Source organism: Peromyscus maniculatus, chromosome 23 (assembly GCF_049852395.1).
Source record: "Peromyscus maniculatus bairdii isolate BWxNUB_F1_BW_parent chromosome 23, HU_Pman_BW_mat_3.1, whole genome shotgun sequence".
In the NCBI taxonomy this organism is placed as follows: domain Eukaryota; kingdom Metazoa; phylum Chordata; class Mammalia; order Rodentia; family Cricetidae; genus Peromyscus; species Peromyscus maniculatus.
In genome coordinates, this window is record NC_134874.1 from 37,331,454 (window position 1) to 37,349,233 (window position 17,780).

Genomic DNA, 17,780 nt, shown 5'->3' on the forward strand with positions numbered 1-17,780 from the left:
GTGTGTGGTACAGACCTTTCATTCGGCACTTGGGAGGCTGACACAGGAGTAGGTCCAGGCCATTCTGGGCTCCACAGACCCTTTCTCCAGGGGCTGGGGTAGGGAGGGGAGGATGGGACAGGCCTTAACCCCAACACTCAGAAGCTCTAAGTCAGCAGGAGTTCCAGGCCAGTGAGTTTAAGGCCAGCCTGGGCCACATGAAACCTTGTCTCAAAAAGAGAACGAACGGAAGGGGCTGCGGTGATGGCACAGTGGCCAAGAGCACCGGCTGCTCTTCTTGAGGACCAGCACCCACATGCTGGCTCACAGCCGGCTGTAACCAGTTTGAGGGGCTCCAGCACTCTTCTGGCCTCCAAGGGCACCAGGCACACAGATGATGCAGATATGCAGGGGAAACATGCATACGCTTAGAATAATAATAGTAATTAAAGATGAGACCAGACAGGCAAACTAAGAGCTACCAGGGAGGGCCGGAGCGGGCTGGCATCTCTCAGCAGGTTCTACACTCACCTCACATTTGATGTATTGTCACAGCTGCATCAACCACTGGGGGGACACAGTGCTTTCGTGGCCTCTCCCCAGTCGCCTCCAATGTCCGGCTTTCCTTTCAGGTTGTATGTGAACTGGAGGTTTATGAGAGGAATCGAAGCCCAGTTTCTAGCACTTCAGAAAGGGTTTAATGAACTCATTCCCCAACACTTACTGAAGCCCTTTGATCAGAAGGAACTAGAGGTAAGTGAGACCATGGGCAACTCGGTGTCACTGCAGGCTTGCTGTTGGGAGACTGAGGGCATCTCAGCTGTCGCGTCACACACTGGGTGCTGTCTGTCCCCTCGGCAACAACAGTTAGTGACTGAATCCCAGGTGTCTGTGCCTTGGATTTTTAGGATCTCCAGCCTCTGCCTTGCACCAGGCCTCCACCAGCTCAGTTCTCTGCTTTCCATTCTGGCTGTTAATAGATTAAGAACATGTCATTGTCGTGGACTTGGACAGTGACTCATTCATTCCTTGCAATCTCTGCCTGGTGCCAAGTGGCCTATGCCTTCCAGATTGTTCTCATAGCCATTTGCCCACTGTGAGACTGGGAGCTTTGGAGTTTAGAACAAGCTTTTAAACAAGTGGAGAGCATGCCGCATGTCCCCTCTCCCCACACGGCCTGTTGAGTTCTTGCCCTGTCGGCCATTCCCAGTCACTCTGAGGTTTGGGGTATCTGCCCCCCTGGGAGCTGCTCCATTTGCAGCCCAGAGGAGGTTGATCGGCTTGGGAGTTACACTGTCAGTGCTTCTTGAGTAGGAGGAGTCTTGGGGGTTGGGGGAGCAGTGTCTTGGGCATTTTAGATTTAACATCCAGCCTGATGCCTTTCCCCAGCTGATAATAGGTGGGCTTGATAAGATAGACCTGAATGACTGGAAGTCGAACACACGCCTGAAGCACTGTGTGGCCGACAGCAACATCGTCAGGTGGTTCTGGCAGGCAGTGGAGACCTTCGACGAAGAGAGGAGGGCCAGACTTCTGCAGTTCGTGACAGGATCCACCCGAGTTCCTCTTCAAGGTTTCAAGGCTCTGCAAGGTGACTGATGTGGAGTCAGGGCCATTCCCTGAGGGCTTTGACTGCTGTGTTCTGTCCTTGCTACAGAAGCAAGTGGCACTGTGGTGTCTGGCAGGTGGAGGGTCACACTGCAGCCCACTTTGGGCCTGTGGGTCCCAAGGTCTCTTTAAAAATCCAGGTGTTGCATGAATCTTAAAAGTTCTTATTGCCGGGCGGTGGTGGCGCACGCCTTTAATCCCAGCACTCGGGAGGCAGAGCCAGGCGGATCTCTGTGAGTTCGAGGCCAGCCTGGGCTACCAAGTGAGTCCTAGGAAAGGCGCAAAGCTACACAGAGAAACCCTGTCTCGAAAAACCAAAAAAAAAAAAAAAAAGTTCTTATTAATAAAATCAAACCTGAGGCCAGTTATTGGGGTGAACACTGGAAGATCAGAGAGACAGAACAAGCCGCAGCTACCTCACCTCGCTGGATCCTCAGCTAGTCATCTTGAAATTGTCCTGGTCAGTTTGTAGTCCAAAGTCAATTTTTCCATGCTGTTAATCGGCTTAATGGCTTTATCATAGTCCATGTGGAATCATCTTTGTGGGGTCCCGTCATCCTTTTGAAGATCTCAAAGTTTCTGTTAGGTGTGGTCATGGTTCTCTGCATCCAGGAGCAGCAGGGGCTAACCTCTGGTGTCCACAACCCAAGGTAGATGCCACCTAACACCAACCTCTGGGGCTTGGTGAAGAGTCAGAGGGAGGACACCTGAGTGTAAACATTCTAGGATTGCTACAAGTGTGGAGTCTTCACTGGCCTTGAGAGACGGAGTCCACCTTAGTTCCGTAGTGAGGCCGGACTGCCGAGGCTCCACGGGAATGGCAGGGTTCCTCCCCAGCAGCCCAGACTCTGCACTTTGTCTCAGCACCGGCTGCTAGTGACCTGGACTTGGGCTCCTCCCGCCCCGAGTGGACGGCCAGAGCAGGGCTCGCAGTCCTCACACTGCGATGAACTAAGACATACTGAGGACATGGGGTTCATTCTCTGCCCGCTAAGGAAAACACGGTTGTTGGGTAGGGAGTTTTTGTGGAGGTTCAGATTTTTGTGACCCCACACCCTTCTCTCCTTATCTCCAACTTCTTCCCCACAGCAGGCCTGCCTACCAAATGGTCTCATTGAGAAAAACCCCTGCTGTCACAAGGGTCTTACTAATACTATCCAAGACCAGATGGGCTTGGGTGTGAGCCAGGGATGGGACCGAGTCCCCATCCAGTCCTGGAGTGACTGGTCCCATGGGAGAGAGGAATGAATGCCCCTTAGAGCAAGGCATTTAGGCAACACTGCCCTTTCAGTAACTTGCCTCAGCACTGCCAGCCTTTGCCCTGCTGAGGAGTGTGTAACACACTTACCAGCACAACACGTACTAGTGGCCAAACTGACTTGCGCAGCAAGTGGTCAGGAAAAGCCATAAGCATCCAGGAAGACTGCAGCCTGGAAGGTCCAGTGGCTGGTGCTTCCTGTGAGCTAAAGTGTGGAGACAAACCATCTCTAGCTCGGCTACCCCCCAGAGGTTCCCAGCCATGATGTACATGTAGGGGCTCTAAGTACCTGGGGTTTAGGAATGAGTCACCCTGCCCCAGGGCCTCCTGGCCAGGCACCCCCAGGCTTTGTCTGTGAAGTTCATTAACTAGAATGTTGTCTTGTAAGGCTCTACAGGCGCGGCAGGGCCCCGGCTCTTCACCATCCACCTGATAGACGCCAACACGGACAACCTACCCAAGGCTCATACCTGGTAAGCTTGGCCACTGTGGGGCCGTGTGTCCTTCATGCCGTCTTCAGCAGAGCCTCAGATCCCACCCGAGGCTCAAATGAGACGGGTACTTGAGTCAGCAGATCCCGGGGGGTCGTTCCTTTGTGATACAGAGCAGTTAAAGCTGTGCTGACCACTGCCTATGAGTGTGGCCTGCAGGCTCGTGATGGCCTGGGCTGTGTGTGCACACCCATCAGAAAGAGGCGGTCACTGTTAACTGATGGATGGCCCACCTTCCTTCTCACAACTACTGAAAATGTTCTCCACAGTGGATTAGTTACTTGGTAGTTTAAAGCTACTGTCTCAGATTCATTAGCTCTCCTTCAGGACACTAGTTTCCAGGGTTGTGGGGATGCTACATGAGAGGACAGAAGGTTCACCTGTTGCCTAATGATGAAATTTGGAGTGAATAATTTATGTCTATCCCGACTTTTGTTCACATCTTCAAGATGGGCTAAAAACACATCCATTCCCAGGACCATGTAGGACACCAAGATTGCCTCAGCATGATCTGGCATGTGTTCCTATAGAATGAGTGTGTGTGGCTTCTGTCCTTCGGTAAGCCTAGCGTCTCAGATCTAGATGAAAAATCCAAAAGAACAGTGCACCCTTTACCCAGGTTCTCACACCATTCCTGGCTCTCACTGTTTTCATGGCCACCGCTTTCTGTTTATTGGTTTTTAAAATTACTATGAGACAATAAATGTGTCTCTTTACACAAATACTTGAAATGAGTCTCCCCCAGAAACCTTAAGTGGGAAGGTTGGTATCCTTCTCATCTTTCTAGGATTTGGCATTCTTTGGCTTTTGAGACCCAGCATGCTCTAGTAGGGGTTGGTGACCGGATGGTCACCAGTGCACACCACAGCCAGCCATTCCCAGTGTAGAGAATTCACACCTGGAGACAGAGCGGTGAGCAGTTAGTGCCCAGGTTTCTATTCTGAGTTTGTAGATCTTGAGATTTTGCTGTGGGTTGACTAGAAGAAACAAACAAACAAACAAAAACAAAAACAAACTTGGGTTGAAACCTGAAGCATGTGTGTGGAGAACTGAATAGGGCTCTTCCCAGCCACAGATAGGACCCCACCTTCCGCCCCACGCCCCACTGCACTGAAGACGAATGACCCCCAGTGACTCCGGTCCTTTGTCCTTTTCCAGCTTTAACCGGATTGACATCCCCCCCTATGAGTCCTACGAGAAGCTCTATGAGAAGCTGCTGACGGCAGTCGAGGAGACCTGTGGCTTTGCTGTGGAGTGAAGAGTGGCCAGTGGCAGAGAGTCTCACTCACAACCACCAGACCCAAAGCATATGGCGTCTGCACGCCTCCCGCATGGCGGGCTGAGGCCTGAGATTCCAGAAACCCGAGGGAAAAGGCTCGTCTCCCTCCCCCTTTGGGGAGGGCAAGCCAGGGGACTTTAATAGGTGGCTCCCACCCACTTATCCTCCTTTATTATAGTTTGCCCACCCTTCCATCACCCATCCAATAAAACGCAGCCAGGGTTCGCCCTCAGCCTCCTTGGCATAGTGGGCATGGTCAGAGCCAAGCTGGGCCCCTGGGGGTTTGCATGGTTTCTGTACCAGCTCTCCCTCTCAGTGCAGCCTCAAGGCCCTTTTCAAGTTCAGCAGCTGCCGACAGCTTACTAAGCTCAAACTCCAGACATCCAGCTAGCAGCGTGTCCAGATAGCGGGTGGATTTCTAAGCAGGAAAGAACTGCACAGTGTATGCTTGCTGGAATCCCACCAAGGCAGGGAGCTGGAGGCAGAATGTGTTCCCCTTTGAGAGGTAAAGGAATCGGAGCAGCCTTCACTGGAGGCCCAGGGATTTCTTTTCAGGGTATCTTGGCCGAAAAAGATGGTTTTGCACAGGGGGAAATCTTTAAAAGTCCCATCTGCTGTGTTCTCTACCCAGTCTGAAATTCTCACACGTCATGGAGCTAATCAGAGAATGACCAAAACCAGGCTCAGATCGCCCCGGGTCCAGCTCGACTCCTGTGCCAGGGTCCGGAGGCTCCTGGCTGTCCTGATATGCTAATGGACTTTCACATGGGGATTGCTAAGAGCTAAACTAACAGAACGCTGTTGTCACCACAACCACTGGATGGGACAGCAGGAGAGGCCGCTGACCTGGGGTCCCCTGATGCAGCTCCCCAGGGTTGGTGCTATGCACAAAGCGGGGTGTGATGGAGCCTGTGGTAACAGGGCGGGGGCTCTACCTCCCGACATGGCCCTCTTCCCCGGTGGCAATGGTGATGCTAACAGTTCTACTTAATTTGCTTGCTCAGTCTTCGTCTTCTGATGAGCAAGGCCAAAGCCAGCCTAACGCCATGTCTTTAACACCATTTCCAATTTGCACAAGTGTTCAGAAGCAGTGACTTTCAACAGAGGGTCTGGATTCAGGCAGCTGAACTCTGGTGGAAGGCAGAGCAGCAGCCGATAGTCTGTGTGTGGTTTTGTCATTTTTGTTTGTGGTGGGGGCAAGAACAGGGTAATTCATTAGCAAGACATTTCATTGGTACCGGGGTTCAGGTTCAGCCATGAGTTCAAGTTGTGTGTGGATGATGAGGAAGGTCCTGTTGGGCCACTTGGCTTTTGTGTTCTTTTCATTGCTTACCCTCAGGCTAGGGATGGGAAGTGTCTTCTCTCCTTTTCCTGCTGCTTCTGTCCAGCTTGCTCCGGAAGCAGTTCCCAAGTGACTGGGGGAGGCTGGATTCACAGGTCATACACACCCTACCCCAAGAGGTTTACCCAGCTCGGTGGCCACTGGTACAGCAGAGTTTGAGTCAGCCAAACTCTAGGGTTTGCGGTTCGGGGACAGAAAGGATGCTTGGTAGACCTCACTGCACAAAAACGGAATCCGTCCCACCCTCCAGGCCAGATTGGGGCCTTATCAGTCTCTCAGTTTTCTGCCTTGCCCCGGTAGGGCTTCTGTATTTCATCTACCTTAATGCTTCCGAGGGGGTTCTAAAACCCAGCTCCCTTGGGACTCAGAGTATTGAAAAGTGTGAGGAAGCCTGTGCCCTTAGCTGCAGCCAGTCCATGGGAACCAGCCAGACCTCACAGAGTGACAGTCTCTGGAGACTGGAAACCCTGCTTGTTGCTGTCGCACTGTGCCAGTCTGCAGCGATGAAGGAACCAGGGTCCTGTGCTTTGGAGATGTGCTGCCGGAGTGTGGAGTTGGAGTGATGAGGGACAAGCCTTAGGAGTCCCGTGTCAGGTGTCCTTTGAGGAAGATGGAGGTGGGGCCCTTGGGCTGACTGGTAGTAGGCACATAGACCACCCACTAAGGCTTCTAAGTCTTTCCGCGGGCATTGCCTGTGGGTTCCCCCCTTTGCCGGTTCTGAGTGTCACAGCCTCCCCCAGTTCGTCTGTCCGCGCAGCACCGTCCTTTGTTGGTACCGCTGCACCTCCTTGTCTGTCTACCACGGTTAGGCCCTTCTGAAGCTCCTCAAAGGACACTGTGGCCGGCCCACGGCAGAGCTCCTGTTGCCCTGCTTTGGGTCTGGATGAAGCCCTTTCACGTAAGATCTCGATTGTCACCCCTCCTGGTGGCCCCAGATGATCCACCGTTGCCATGTCACCCGGATGCTTCAGGAGCCCAGCTCTCCAGGCTCCCCTCACCAGCGGCCAGCAGCCACACTCAGGGACGCAGCGAACACCACTCTGCTCCACAGTGCTTCAGAAGTGCCAGGCTGCAGCGACGGGGTGGGTGGCAGTGGGTCCCAGCCTCTTGCTTTCTGTTAGGAGAGTCTGCCACAAGATGGGATGCTGAGCCCTACACTGGCTTGGCCACACGGTCAAGTTCAGGATGGGTGGACCCTGGACTGACCTTCCGCAGAGAAAACGCCCCACCCTACTGCAGCCAGGTGGGGGCCACATGGCAGCCTTCTGAAACAGTGTGGCTTTTTAAAATGTGTTTATAATGTATTCTAATTTATTTTGTAAGGTCCTGTTTGAAGTGCTGCTGCCACCCTAGCTGCTCTCCCAGTTTTTATTGCCCATTTCCTTGTGACAGTTGTACACTAATGTTCTGTTTTATGTCCGAATCGGAAGTATTTAAAGAAACGCTAGTTCTATTTAATGCAGTTGTGGAACCAGCTGGAAACACAAAACGTTGACTGTAGAGCAGGCTGGACCCGGGAGGTCAGGTTCATTTTGTTACATATGCAATAAACTCACGACTTTACATTTTTTTTTTGGCATCTGTGACTTTGATGTGGTAAAAAGATTCTGATGTATGTAGTCTCACCCGCAGTTGGCCCAGCCTCTGAGGAAAAGAGGCAGAGCTAGGATTTGGGGGAACAAGTGGAAACAGCAGGGCTTCCACGGAAAGTATAGTCGAGTCTGTCCGGCCACCTCGGACTGGAGGTGGACACTGCCTTCCCCGGTCACCGCTCTGCCGGCCACAGCAGCTGGCGAGCCAACTCCTTGCACACTCTGCTTTTGGCTATTTAGAGTAAGGCTGCCCAGAACAAGAGTGCACAAACACCTGCTGGAGTCCGTCTCACAGTCGGCTAGAAACCCCGGGTCAGCATGCCCTGGGTTAACTTTTGAGGACCCTTCCTACTGCAGATGCTTCTCATAAAACTAAGACAGTCCATCATGGTGGTAAACTTGTCCCAACTCAAAGATACCACTTCTTTGCCTCTGCGGTGATGCGCCCCTCCTCGGTGTCACGACACGGGTTACCCAGGAAGTGCTGTGTGGGTCGCAGCTGCTCGCAGTTAGAACTCTGCTCCTTTCCAGAAGAGTCTCGGGCTCTTCCGTCTCTGTAAAAAACACAGCAGGCGGTGTGGCTTGTGCACAACAGATTCCCTCCCGGACAGATCTGCATCTTTGGGGGGCCCCACACCCACATCGTCGTCCTCAGTGATGCCTCCTTGCTCTACTCACACAGCAGCAGGAATAAAGGGCCCTGAGGTCTCCCACGAGGGCTCCACCTCAGGAGCCAGTCCCCTCCTGGGGGCTCACCTGTCCATTGTCGCAAAGGTTGGAACTTCAGCACAGGAACAAGTGGAACACAGAACACAGCTTTCAGACACTTGCTTCGTCAGAGCATCTCAAGGGACGGTGGCTGGCTGGTGTCACTTGCCATATCTACACCTGTTCTCCCCCACCTACCAGGGAATGCTGAGGGCAGTGTCTTCGGCCACGGAGGGGGCTTGGGCCTCCAGTTCACAGCTGGAGATGACTGGGTCACTGTTCCTGAAAAGCCAAGTGACTACAGTTGCCTGTAGAGGGGAGACACTCAGCCCCGAGCTTTGAGCAAGCCTGGCCGCAGACCACATGCACAGGCTTTCCTGTTGACTCGGAGCCTCGTGCAGGGCCAGGGTAGGTGTCCTGGGGAAGCTGTACACTTACACTGCCTGTCTGCCGTCCTCCACCCAGAGTAGTTTTCACTTTTCATACCAGACTGAGCCAGTTCCCCAGCCACTGGGGGCCCCTAGTCCACCCTCAGTCCCCTGCTCTGGCACCTCCTCCCTGCCATCCCACTTGGTGTTGGCAGGCAGGGCGATTAGACCTTGCCCCATCCGAGCACCCAAGATGTGGCCCAAGGTGCCACAATGACCCATAATGCCCTCCCACGCCACCCCTCTTTCTGCTTCCTGCAGCCTCGATGGGCACTTCGGCTGCCACAGGAGGGGGCAGGTTGGGTGACCTGATCCCATCTGCTACCTCTACCCACGATGTCCTGTCCTTTTGCCTGGCAGTGAAGATGTTCTTACCTGCCTGCCCAGCTTGGTGCTAAACATCACTCTAGTCATGGGACCGAGTGTCAGGTGTTGACAGCACTGGGGACTCCAGCATGTCCAGGTCCAGGTCCCTCAGGGCTGTGGGAGATGGTGACTGAAATTTCATTTTCGTCACTCATGATGTCAGCAAAGTGTCTGTTCTGGAGAGAAGATGCCACACCAGTTAGCTTTGTACAAAAACAGTGGTACAGGTCATCCCAGCATGAGGGAAGTGGAGACAGGATGATCAGGAATTCAAGGTCATCCTTAGCTTCATAGAGAGTTTCAGGCTAGCCTGAGCTACATACTATCTAAAGAAAGAAAGGAAGGAAGGAAGGAAACCAAAATGTTGGGCCAAATGATATAGCTGTGGGTAAACATGCTTGGTTGCATAGCCTGATTGAACCTGAGTTCAATCCCCCAATCCCTCAGCGAAAGAAAAGTTGTTCTTAGATGTGCACCGTGGCGCGCGCGCGCGCACACACACACACACACACACACACACACACTTTTTTTTTAAGTGGCCCTGAAGCATTTACTACAGTGTCTAGTAAATATTCAGTAAGTGTTGGCCTTTTAAGAGTGAGAAACCAGCTCACACCTTTGATGCCAGCACCCAGGAGGCAGAGGCAGGTGGATCTGAGTCTGAGGCCAGCCTGAGTTACACTGTGGACACTGACTCAAAACAAAAAACACGGCTACCTTGGCCTATACAGCAAAACCTCATCTGGAAAGCCAAAAGGGTAGTGTGTGAAGGAGCACATTGAGCTGTCGCGGGAGAAGCCCTAAGATGCACCTGGTGTCGCCTAGAGTTCAGTTCCCAGAACTCACTGGAAGGTACACTAACTGCAGAAGACATTCTAAGGCTGCAGACCCGGACTCTGGCCGCAGGGAAGCAGCTGCAGTCAGAAGCCAAAGGGGAGGAGACGCCTGTGGACGAGCACACTGCACAGACGGGGACAGCAGGCAGGGCCAAGCAGGACTGAGCGGCAGGGCCCAGCAGGCAACGGCGATGCCAGTCCTGCCGAGTCCCGGCTCAGCCATGCTGCAGCGAGAGCTGAACCACACTGGGATCAGCTGGAGCCCTGTGCAAGGGCCAGGGAAGGGCCGGGGGTCTTTGGGGAAGACATGGATGGCCATGGGAACTTGCCTAGGGGGCAGCAGCTATGTGAGGACACGGAGGAGCCTCAGGTCCGGGGAAGGGACTTCTGAAGATACCAGTATGGTAGGCTAAAACCTAATTAGGCTAAAGTCAGTCTGAGCACGGTGACCCTTAGCTGTGATTCCAGCACCTGAAACTTGCACATGGGATGAAAAGCTGGAGGACAGCCAGGGCTGCACAGTGAAGGCCAGGCCATCCTGAGCTACATAGCTAGACCCCATGTCAGCAGAAAGTAAATATATACCAAAGGGTCTGAAGAAAGGTGAAGTCACCAGTGCCCTTAAATGTGTTTTTAAAAGTTCCCAAACAGGCTGGAGAGATGGCCTCGGAGGATCAGTTCCCAGAACCCAATCAGGTGGCTCACAAGCACCTCTAACTCCATCTCCAGGGGATCTGATGCCCTCTCTGGCCTCTGTGGGCACTAGCACACACGTGGCAGCCAGGCAGGCAGACTGGCAGGTGTGTGCATGCACGCATGCATACATGTACACACAACCGCAAACAAATCATTTAACCACAATCAGAAAAAAACAATGATAGAAAATGAAGTTCCTGAAGAAATGATGTCACTATAAAGCACATGCCACACAAGTGTGAGGACCTGAGTTCGAATCCCTGGGACCCGTATAAAAGTTGGACACAACACGTGCCTGTAAACAAGGTGCTCCTGTAGAGATGAGGGGTAGAGACTGGAGAATGCTGGGAAATGTGTGGGCCAGCTCACGTGGCATCTGCAACAGCAAACAGGAGACTGGAACAAGGTGGAAGGTGAGCACCAGTACCTGAGATTACCTGTGTGGTGGGGGGCGGGAGACTGAAGATGGAACCCAGGGCTTCATGCGTGCAGTAAAGCCTTCTACTACGTATTCAGCCCTAATAATTGCCCTTTTAAAAATATAATCTACTCACTTTATGGGTATGACTATTTTGCCTGCAAGTGTGATGTGCCCTCAGAGGTCCTAAAACATTAGATCTCCTAGAAACGGAGTTATAATAGTTGTGAGCCATTATGTGGGTGCTGGGAACCAAACCCAGGCCCTCTGCAAGAGCAACAAGTACTCTTAACCTCTGAGCCATCTCTCTAGCCCACTAATTATTTCCTTTTAAAAGTGTGTTGTTATTACTGTTATTGTGTATTGTTATTATGTAGATGAGGGCAGAGGGCAGACCACAGAGTGCACTCGGAGGCCAGAGGACAACTTCTTGCATTCAGTTCTCTCCTGCCGCTGGAAATCTGGGAATCAAACGTGAGTGCCAGGCTTGAGCAGCATGCACCTTTAGCCACTGAGCCATCTCACCGGCCCGCCAATCATTTCTTATATTCGACAGTTACCTGGCTTTTGTCCTCTCTGGCTTTGACTGGTGTTACTGAGAACATACAGAATATACAGTAAGTTTTAGAAAGGGAACTATTTCCATCCTCTCTGATTTCTGGCTGCGGAAAGAACAGCCTTTTTATTTTGCTACTTAGTGAGTTCTTTCTCTTCGCCTGGAAACAGCGACTTCCTGTTTCTCCTCTTAGTGATTTGGATTATTTTCCTCATTTAGTTTAATGTTGGCAGCTAAGTTGTTATCTAAAGGCTCAAATGGCAACTGAGCAACAATTATAATTCTTTGGGGCTCACTTTACAAATACACTTTATTTAAAAGGAATTTTATGAGGTGATTTTTTTTTTTTCCTTTTTTCTCCCCAGCAGGATGGGAGACGATGGCTGCCGGCCGGTCCTTGGTGCTTTTGGCTATAGCTGGACTTTGCAGGTTCCTCATAGTGCATCTCTGTAAGCTCAAGGCTGGACTTGGTCTACGTTTCTAAAAGAAGATTTATTTATTTTTATGTGCATTCGTGATTTCCTTGTATGTATGTCTGTGTGAAGGTGTCAGGTCCCCTGGAATTGGAGTTACAGACAGGTGTGAGCTGCCATGTGGGTACTGGGAATTGAACTCGGGTTCTCTGGAAGAGCAGTCAGTGCTCTTAACCACTGAGCCATCTCTCCAGCCCCCAACTCAGTCTACTTTTATGACAAATATACTTACTTAAATAAATTGTAGTTTGTCATGTTAAAATTTACCCTTTGGGGCTGGAGAGATGGCTCAGTGGTTAAGAGCACTGACTGCTCTTGCAAAGGAGTAGGGTTCGGTTCCCAGCACCCACATGGTGGTGGGTTCAGTTCCCAGCACCCACATGGTGGTGGTACACAACCATATTTAACTCCAGTTCCAGGGGATCCAGTTACCTCATCTGACCTTCCAGGCGCCAGGCACACACATGGTGAACACACATACATGCAGGTAAAACACTCACATACATTAAATGAATCATTTTCTAAACTTCATACTTTTACACATTAAACTTCATGAAGATAACAGTATATTAACAATATCATGTCTAGGCTGAGGAGACAGTGAAGCGGTTGCCTCCTGTGCATGAGGACCTGACTTCCATCCCTACATAAAGTGCAGGGCCTCACAGATGTGCTTCCAGTCCCAACACTAGGGGTGCCCTGACAGGCAGACCTCTGGGACTCACTGGCCAGGCAGCCTAGCCTACTTGGTGAGCCCCACACCAATGAGAGTCCCCGTTTTGAAGGTAGTGAGGTGGTGTCGTGAGGATTACAGCTGAGGCCCAGCACTGTCTTCTGACCTACACGTGCACATGCACCCACATCTACATCCCTGCTACACACACACACACACACACACACACACACACACACACACACATACACACACACACAAAATAAAATGTCTAGGGAATGGCGTCAGCAATATGGTGGATGACACTTTAGACTCTCAAATGGTCCCAGACAAGAACACAGATGACCAACTAGAGAAGACTAAACATCTCCCCTAGGTACTCCGGAAACCGGCTGGAGATGTGTACCAATAAACAAACACAACCAAGAGGAGCCGAAGCTCACAGAGCAGGAAGGGGCCGACGGGGTGGCCAGAGTTAGATACTCGGGACCGACCCACTTGGCAAGAAAACCTTGACTCCCACAAGTTCATCTGACCACCCCCCCACATGCCTTGGCAAGCACATCCCTTCCCCCAAATAAATGTACAATTAAAAAAATAGTAGGAAATTGCCTAATTTTTACATGCCATTGTCCCCAGACCTCGCTGGCCTGGTGTGGATAGCAGGAAGCTGTGGTCTAGTCCTGGTTCCCTGCTGCGACCTAAGGAAACTAGATCTACGTCACAGCTCAGCTGTTGAAAACGAGTAAGCAAGGCTTGGTGACAGCTACAGAGGAGGACTGTGAACAGTGGGGTGAGGGGATGTGGGCACACCGAGTACTGACTGAAGGGAGAAGCAGCTAAGACCCCATGGAGAGGCTGGGGTGACGGGAAGAGAAAAGAGATGGAAGAACTGGAGAAGAACGTACTGAGATGGGGAAGAACTAGACTGAAGGGCTAGAAGAGAGGACTAGAGGAACGAGATGGAAGATGAGGAAGAGCCAGATGGGGAAGAACAAGATGAGGAAGAGCCAGATGAGAGACAAGGAGATGAGAGGGGAGCTAAGATGGGAAAGAACTAGATGGGTGAGAACCTAGATGGGGCAGAAGTAAGATGAGAGAATTAAGATAGAACTTAGAGGGGACAGCAGATAGATGCTGAGAGAAGTCAGGCAAGGAAGGAGCCAGGCATGAAAGCAGAGTAGAAGCTGTGTAAGAGAGAACTGACTCAGAAGAATAAAGTGTATGGACTAAAGAGTTTTGTTTTTAAAGAGTAGATTCACTTTTTATCATCGGAGATTAATTATCAGCTGGTTGTAGATTCTTCCCGGACCCTGGAAGAGGACTATCGAGGGGCAGGACCCCCATAGGTCCCGTTATGGATGTGTGTGCACGTAAGTATAAGTGCCCACAGAGGCCTGTGGTGTGGGAACTCCTGGAGCTGGAGTCACAGTGGCTTTGTGTCACTGGTGTGGTTGCTGGTCCTCTCCAATAGCAGTAAATGCTCTTAACCACTGAGCCAGCTCTCTAGCTAAGATACATACAATTTTATGACAACTAAAAAAAAAAAAATCTTTACAAACTGTCAAGACAGAGCTGGAGCGATGGCTCAGTGGTAAAGAATTCTTCCCATTCTCGAGAAACCTAATTTGGATCCCAGCACCCACTTTGGTGACTCATGACCACCTTAACTCCAGCTCCAAGGGGATGCTTTGCCTCCAGGGGCACCTGTGCACATATGTGCAGACACATAATAAAAAGTAAAAAGCAGCTGGGTGGTGGTAGCGCACGCCTTTAATCCCAGCGCTCGGGAGGCAGAGGCAGGCGGATCTCTGTGAGTTCGAGGCCAGCCTGGTCAACAGGGTGAGATCCAGGACAGGCACCAAAACTACACAGAGAGACCCTATCTCAAAAAAACAAAACAAAAAAACAAAAACAACAAAGTAAAAAGCAAATCTAAAACCAAAAGGTGTTTTTTGTTTTACCCCGGAGCTGAGGACTGAACCCAGAGCCTTGCGCTTGTTAGGCAAGCACTCTACCACTGAACTAAATCCCCAACCCCCCAAAAGGTGTTTAAGATGCTCAAAGTGCTTATCTGATTGCTGGGAACTGAGCCATCGACCATAGGGCTCAACTGTAGATTTAAACCACAGAAGGCAGAACCAGTGGGTCTCAGGACAGTTCATCTGAAATTATGTAGGAGGGCCAAACGAAAAAAGAATGACCCCACCTTAAAAAAAGAAAAGAAAAGCAGAAGTCACCAGAGTTCAAGGGATTGAAAGAACACAATCAAGTGGACTAAATACGTATTATGCGAGCCCCAGAAGAATGCAGGAAGCAAGGTCCCTAACTGCCCTATTTGAGAAGAGTCATGATCAGCAAACTCCAGGAAAAATTAACTCAAGTCAAAGCAGAAATGTGGGGGCTAGAGAGATGGCTTTGCAGTTAAGAGGACCCAAGTTCTGTACCTAGCACCCTCTATCTGGCCACAACTACCAGTAACTCCAGTTCCAGAGGACCTGGCGTCTGGCATCCCCTTGGCAAACCTTGCATGCATGAAGCGCACAGACAGACAAGTAGGCATGAACACATAAAGGAAAAAGGAAGAAGCATGCATGTGTTACCATTATGTAGGTTTCCTCCAAGATTGAAGCATTCCACCCAGCAGAGAAGTTCCTTACATAAGAAGGTAAACAATTCAATATTGCTTCAGGAAGTCCCTGAAACTGATCAGATTCGCTAGGCTCCTCCCTGCCATAGTAAACAATAAAAGCTGAGAGTCCCTCTTGGATTAAGTAAAATTGAACTGCAAAGAACACTTTCAGACAATCAAAGCTACAAAGAAGACTCTTGAGACCAAACCAGCTGCCTGGAAGAAACAGAAACCTGCCCAGCAGCCTGGAAGAGGTGTAGATCAACTGAGTCAATTGAAAAGGATGCTCTCCAAACTGTCGAGTCTGCAGGCTGTGCTGTGTGCTCCAGGTTCCCAGCTTTGTGAGCTGTCACCCATGCTGGGGTGGGCCTTGGTGATGCAGAAGTCTTTGAGTCATTTCTGCTCCTGTAAGTAACAAGATAGGTTAAATAGGAATGGCCCCCATAGACTCATTGTGTTTGAATGCTTGGCCCATAGGGAGTGACACCATTAGAGGTGTGGCCTTGTTGGAAGAAGTGTGTCACTGTGGAGGCAGGCTGTGAGGTCTCCTACGCTCAGGCTAGGCTTTGTGGGACAGTCTTCTGCTGCCTGCAGATCAAGATGTAGAACTCTCAGCTACCTCTCTAGCACTATATCTGCCTGCATGCGGCCAAGCTTCCCCACCATGATAATAGACTAAACTGCTGAAACTGTAAGCCAGCCCCAGTGAAACGTTTTTCTTTTTAAGAGTCGCTGTTAAGACATAACCCCAATAAAAGTCATTCATTCACCAAAGTGTACTTTGGTAGTATCCATACTTTGGTCTTTCATGTGTTCCCTCTCTGGGGTGAATAGACGTGTGTGTGTGTGTGTGTGTGTGTGTGTGTGTGTGTGTGTGTGTGTGTGTGTTTATCTGTGTCTGTGTGTTGCATCTACCCATGAAAAGTTTTGTCACACAACAGTTATATATGTTGGCAAAAAAGTCTACCAAAAGGTATGAGACCGGTTCTTCCTATGATGGGTCAGCTGTGAACTTATGGTTCTTCTGCTTCTGCCTCCCAGATGTTGTGATAACTGACGGCACCACAGGCAAAGGGAAAACCTTGGAAGCAGAACAAGAACAAGCTGCCATGTACAGGCATGCTTGGTGAGATACAAGCAATTTCTCAATAAGCCGTGGAAGACGGATTAAAAGCGATAAACAACTGCCAACTGAGAACTCTGTACTTGACAAAATGAGGGAAATTGGGACGTTCTGAGATTTAAACAATGACGAAGACCAGGGAGGACTTCCTGGCCACTGGCACTACCTTACAAGGAGTCAGACCTTTAGCGTGAGAGAGGACACTAGCAGTGGGAGCTGTGTAAAGAGGCATCTCCCCAAGTGTGTGCTCAAACAGAATCCTGAAGATAAGGATGCTTTAGTAACAGGTCACATTTTCCTATGACTTGAAAGACAAAACACATCAAAAACAGTAAGTCTATACTGTGTGAGCGAACAACACACAAAGGTGTGATTTTTCAAAAGGAGGGGCTTGCCAGGCAGTGGTAGTGCACTCTTTTAATCCCAGCACTCGGGAGGCAGAGGCAGGCAGATCTCTGAGTTCGAAGCCAGCCTGGTCTACAGAGTGAATTCCAGGAAAGCCAGGACTGCACAGAAAAACCCTGTCTCAAAAACAAAACAAAACAAAAAGAACGGAAAAAAGCAGGGGTTTATTTTTATTTATTCCTCTGTGGGGCATGGAGAGAGACTCTGATCCTCTGGAGCTGGAGTTACAGGTGTTGTGAGCTGCCTAGGAATGGAACTCTGGTCCTTTGCTAGAGCAGCAACTATTCTTCCTCATTTCTCCAGCCCCTCAAAGCTGTAACTTTTGATCTTTACAAAATGAGACGGGGCAGACATTTGTAAAGCGTAAAGTTCTTGTATGGGGTTAAACATGGCAGAGATTCAAATCAGACTGTCCTAATTTTAGGATATTAAGAGACATGTTGACTGGAGAGGCAGCTGGCTCAGTGGTTAAAAGCACTGGCTGCCCTTGCAGAGGACCCAGGTTCTTTCCCCACATGCCAGTTCACAGCCATCTGTAACTCCAGTGCCAGGGGAATCTGATGCCACCTTTTGGCCTCCAAGGGTACTGCATGCATCTGGTGTACAGACATACATGTAAGCAAAACACCCATGCACATTTTTTTTCCTGAGACAGGATTTCTCTGTGTAGTTTTAGTGCCTGTCCTAGATCTCGCTCTGTAGCCCAGGCTGGCCTCGAACTCACAGAGATCCGCCTGGCTTTGCCTCCCAAGTGCTGGAATTAAAGGCGTGTGCCACCACCACCTGACCATAATTTTTTTTTTAATGAAAAAAGAGACAACATATTTTTAGAAAGTATTTATAAGACTTATGTCAATAGAAATGAGGGATCCAAACAGTGTGTTACTACAAAGCCGATCACTGACCCGCACAGAAAG

At 50.4% G+C, this 17,780-nt stretch overlaps 1 protein-coding gene across 5 annotated transcripts in view; it reads left to right on the forward strand.

Annotated features, from left to right (window-relative positions):
* Smurf1 (SMAD specific E3 ubiquitin protein ligase 1) overlaps positions 1-7,526 on the forward strand; it is a 95,344-nt gene extending 87,818 nt beyond the window's left edge. For 4 of the 5 annotated variants that reach the window (XM_076560718.1, XM_076560714.1, XM_076560716.1 and 1 more), the window contains 4 exons: positions 612-732; positions 1,369-1,570; positions 3,234-3,318; positions 4,495-7,526. In XM_076560718.1, coding sequence (XP_076416833.1) covers positions 612-732; positions 1,369-1,570; positions 3,234-3,318; positions 4,495-4,594 — 508 coding nt within the window. In that variant the 3' untranslated portion in view covers positions 4,595-7,526. The remainder of the gene's footprint in view (positions 1-611; positions 733-1,368; positions 1,571-3,233; positions 3,319-4,494) is intronic. The other variant, XM_076560715.1, reaches the window with a different exon arrangement.
* The last annotated feature ends 10,254 nt before the right edge of the window (positions 7,527-17,780 follow it).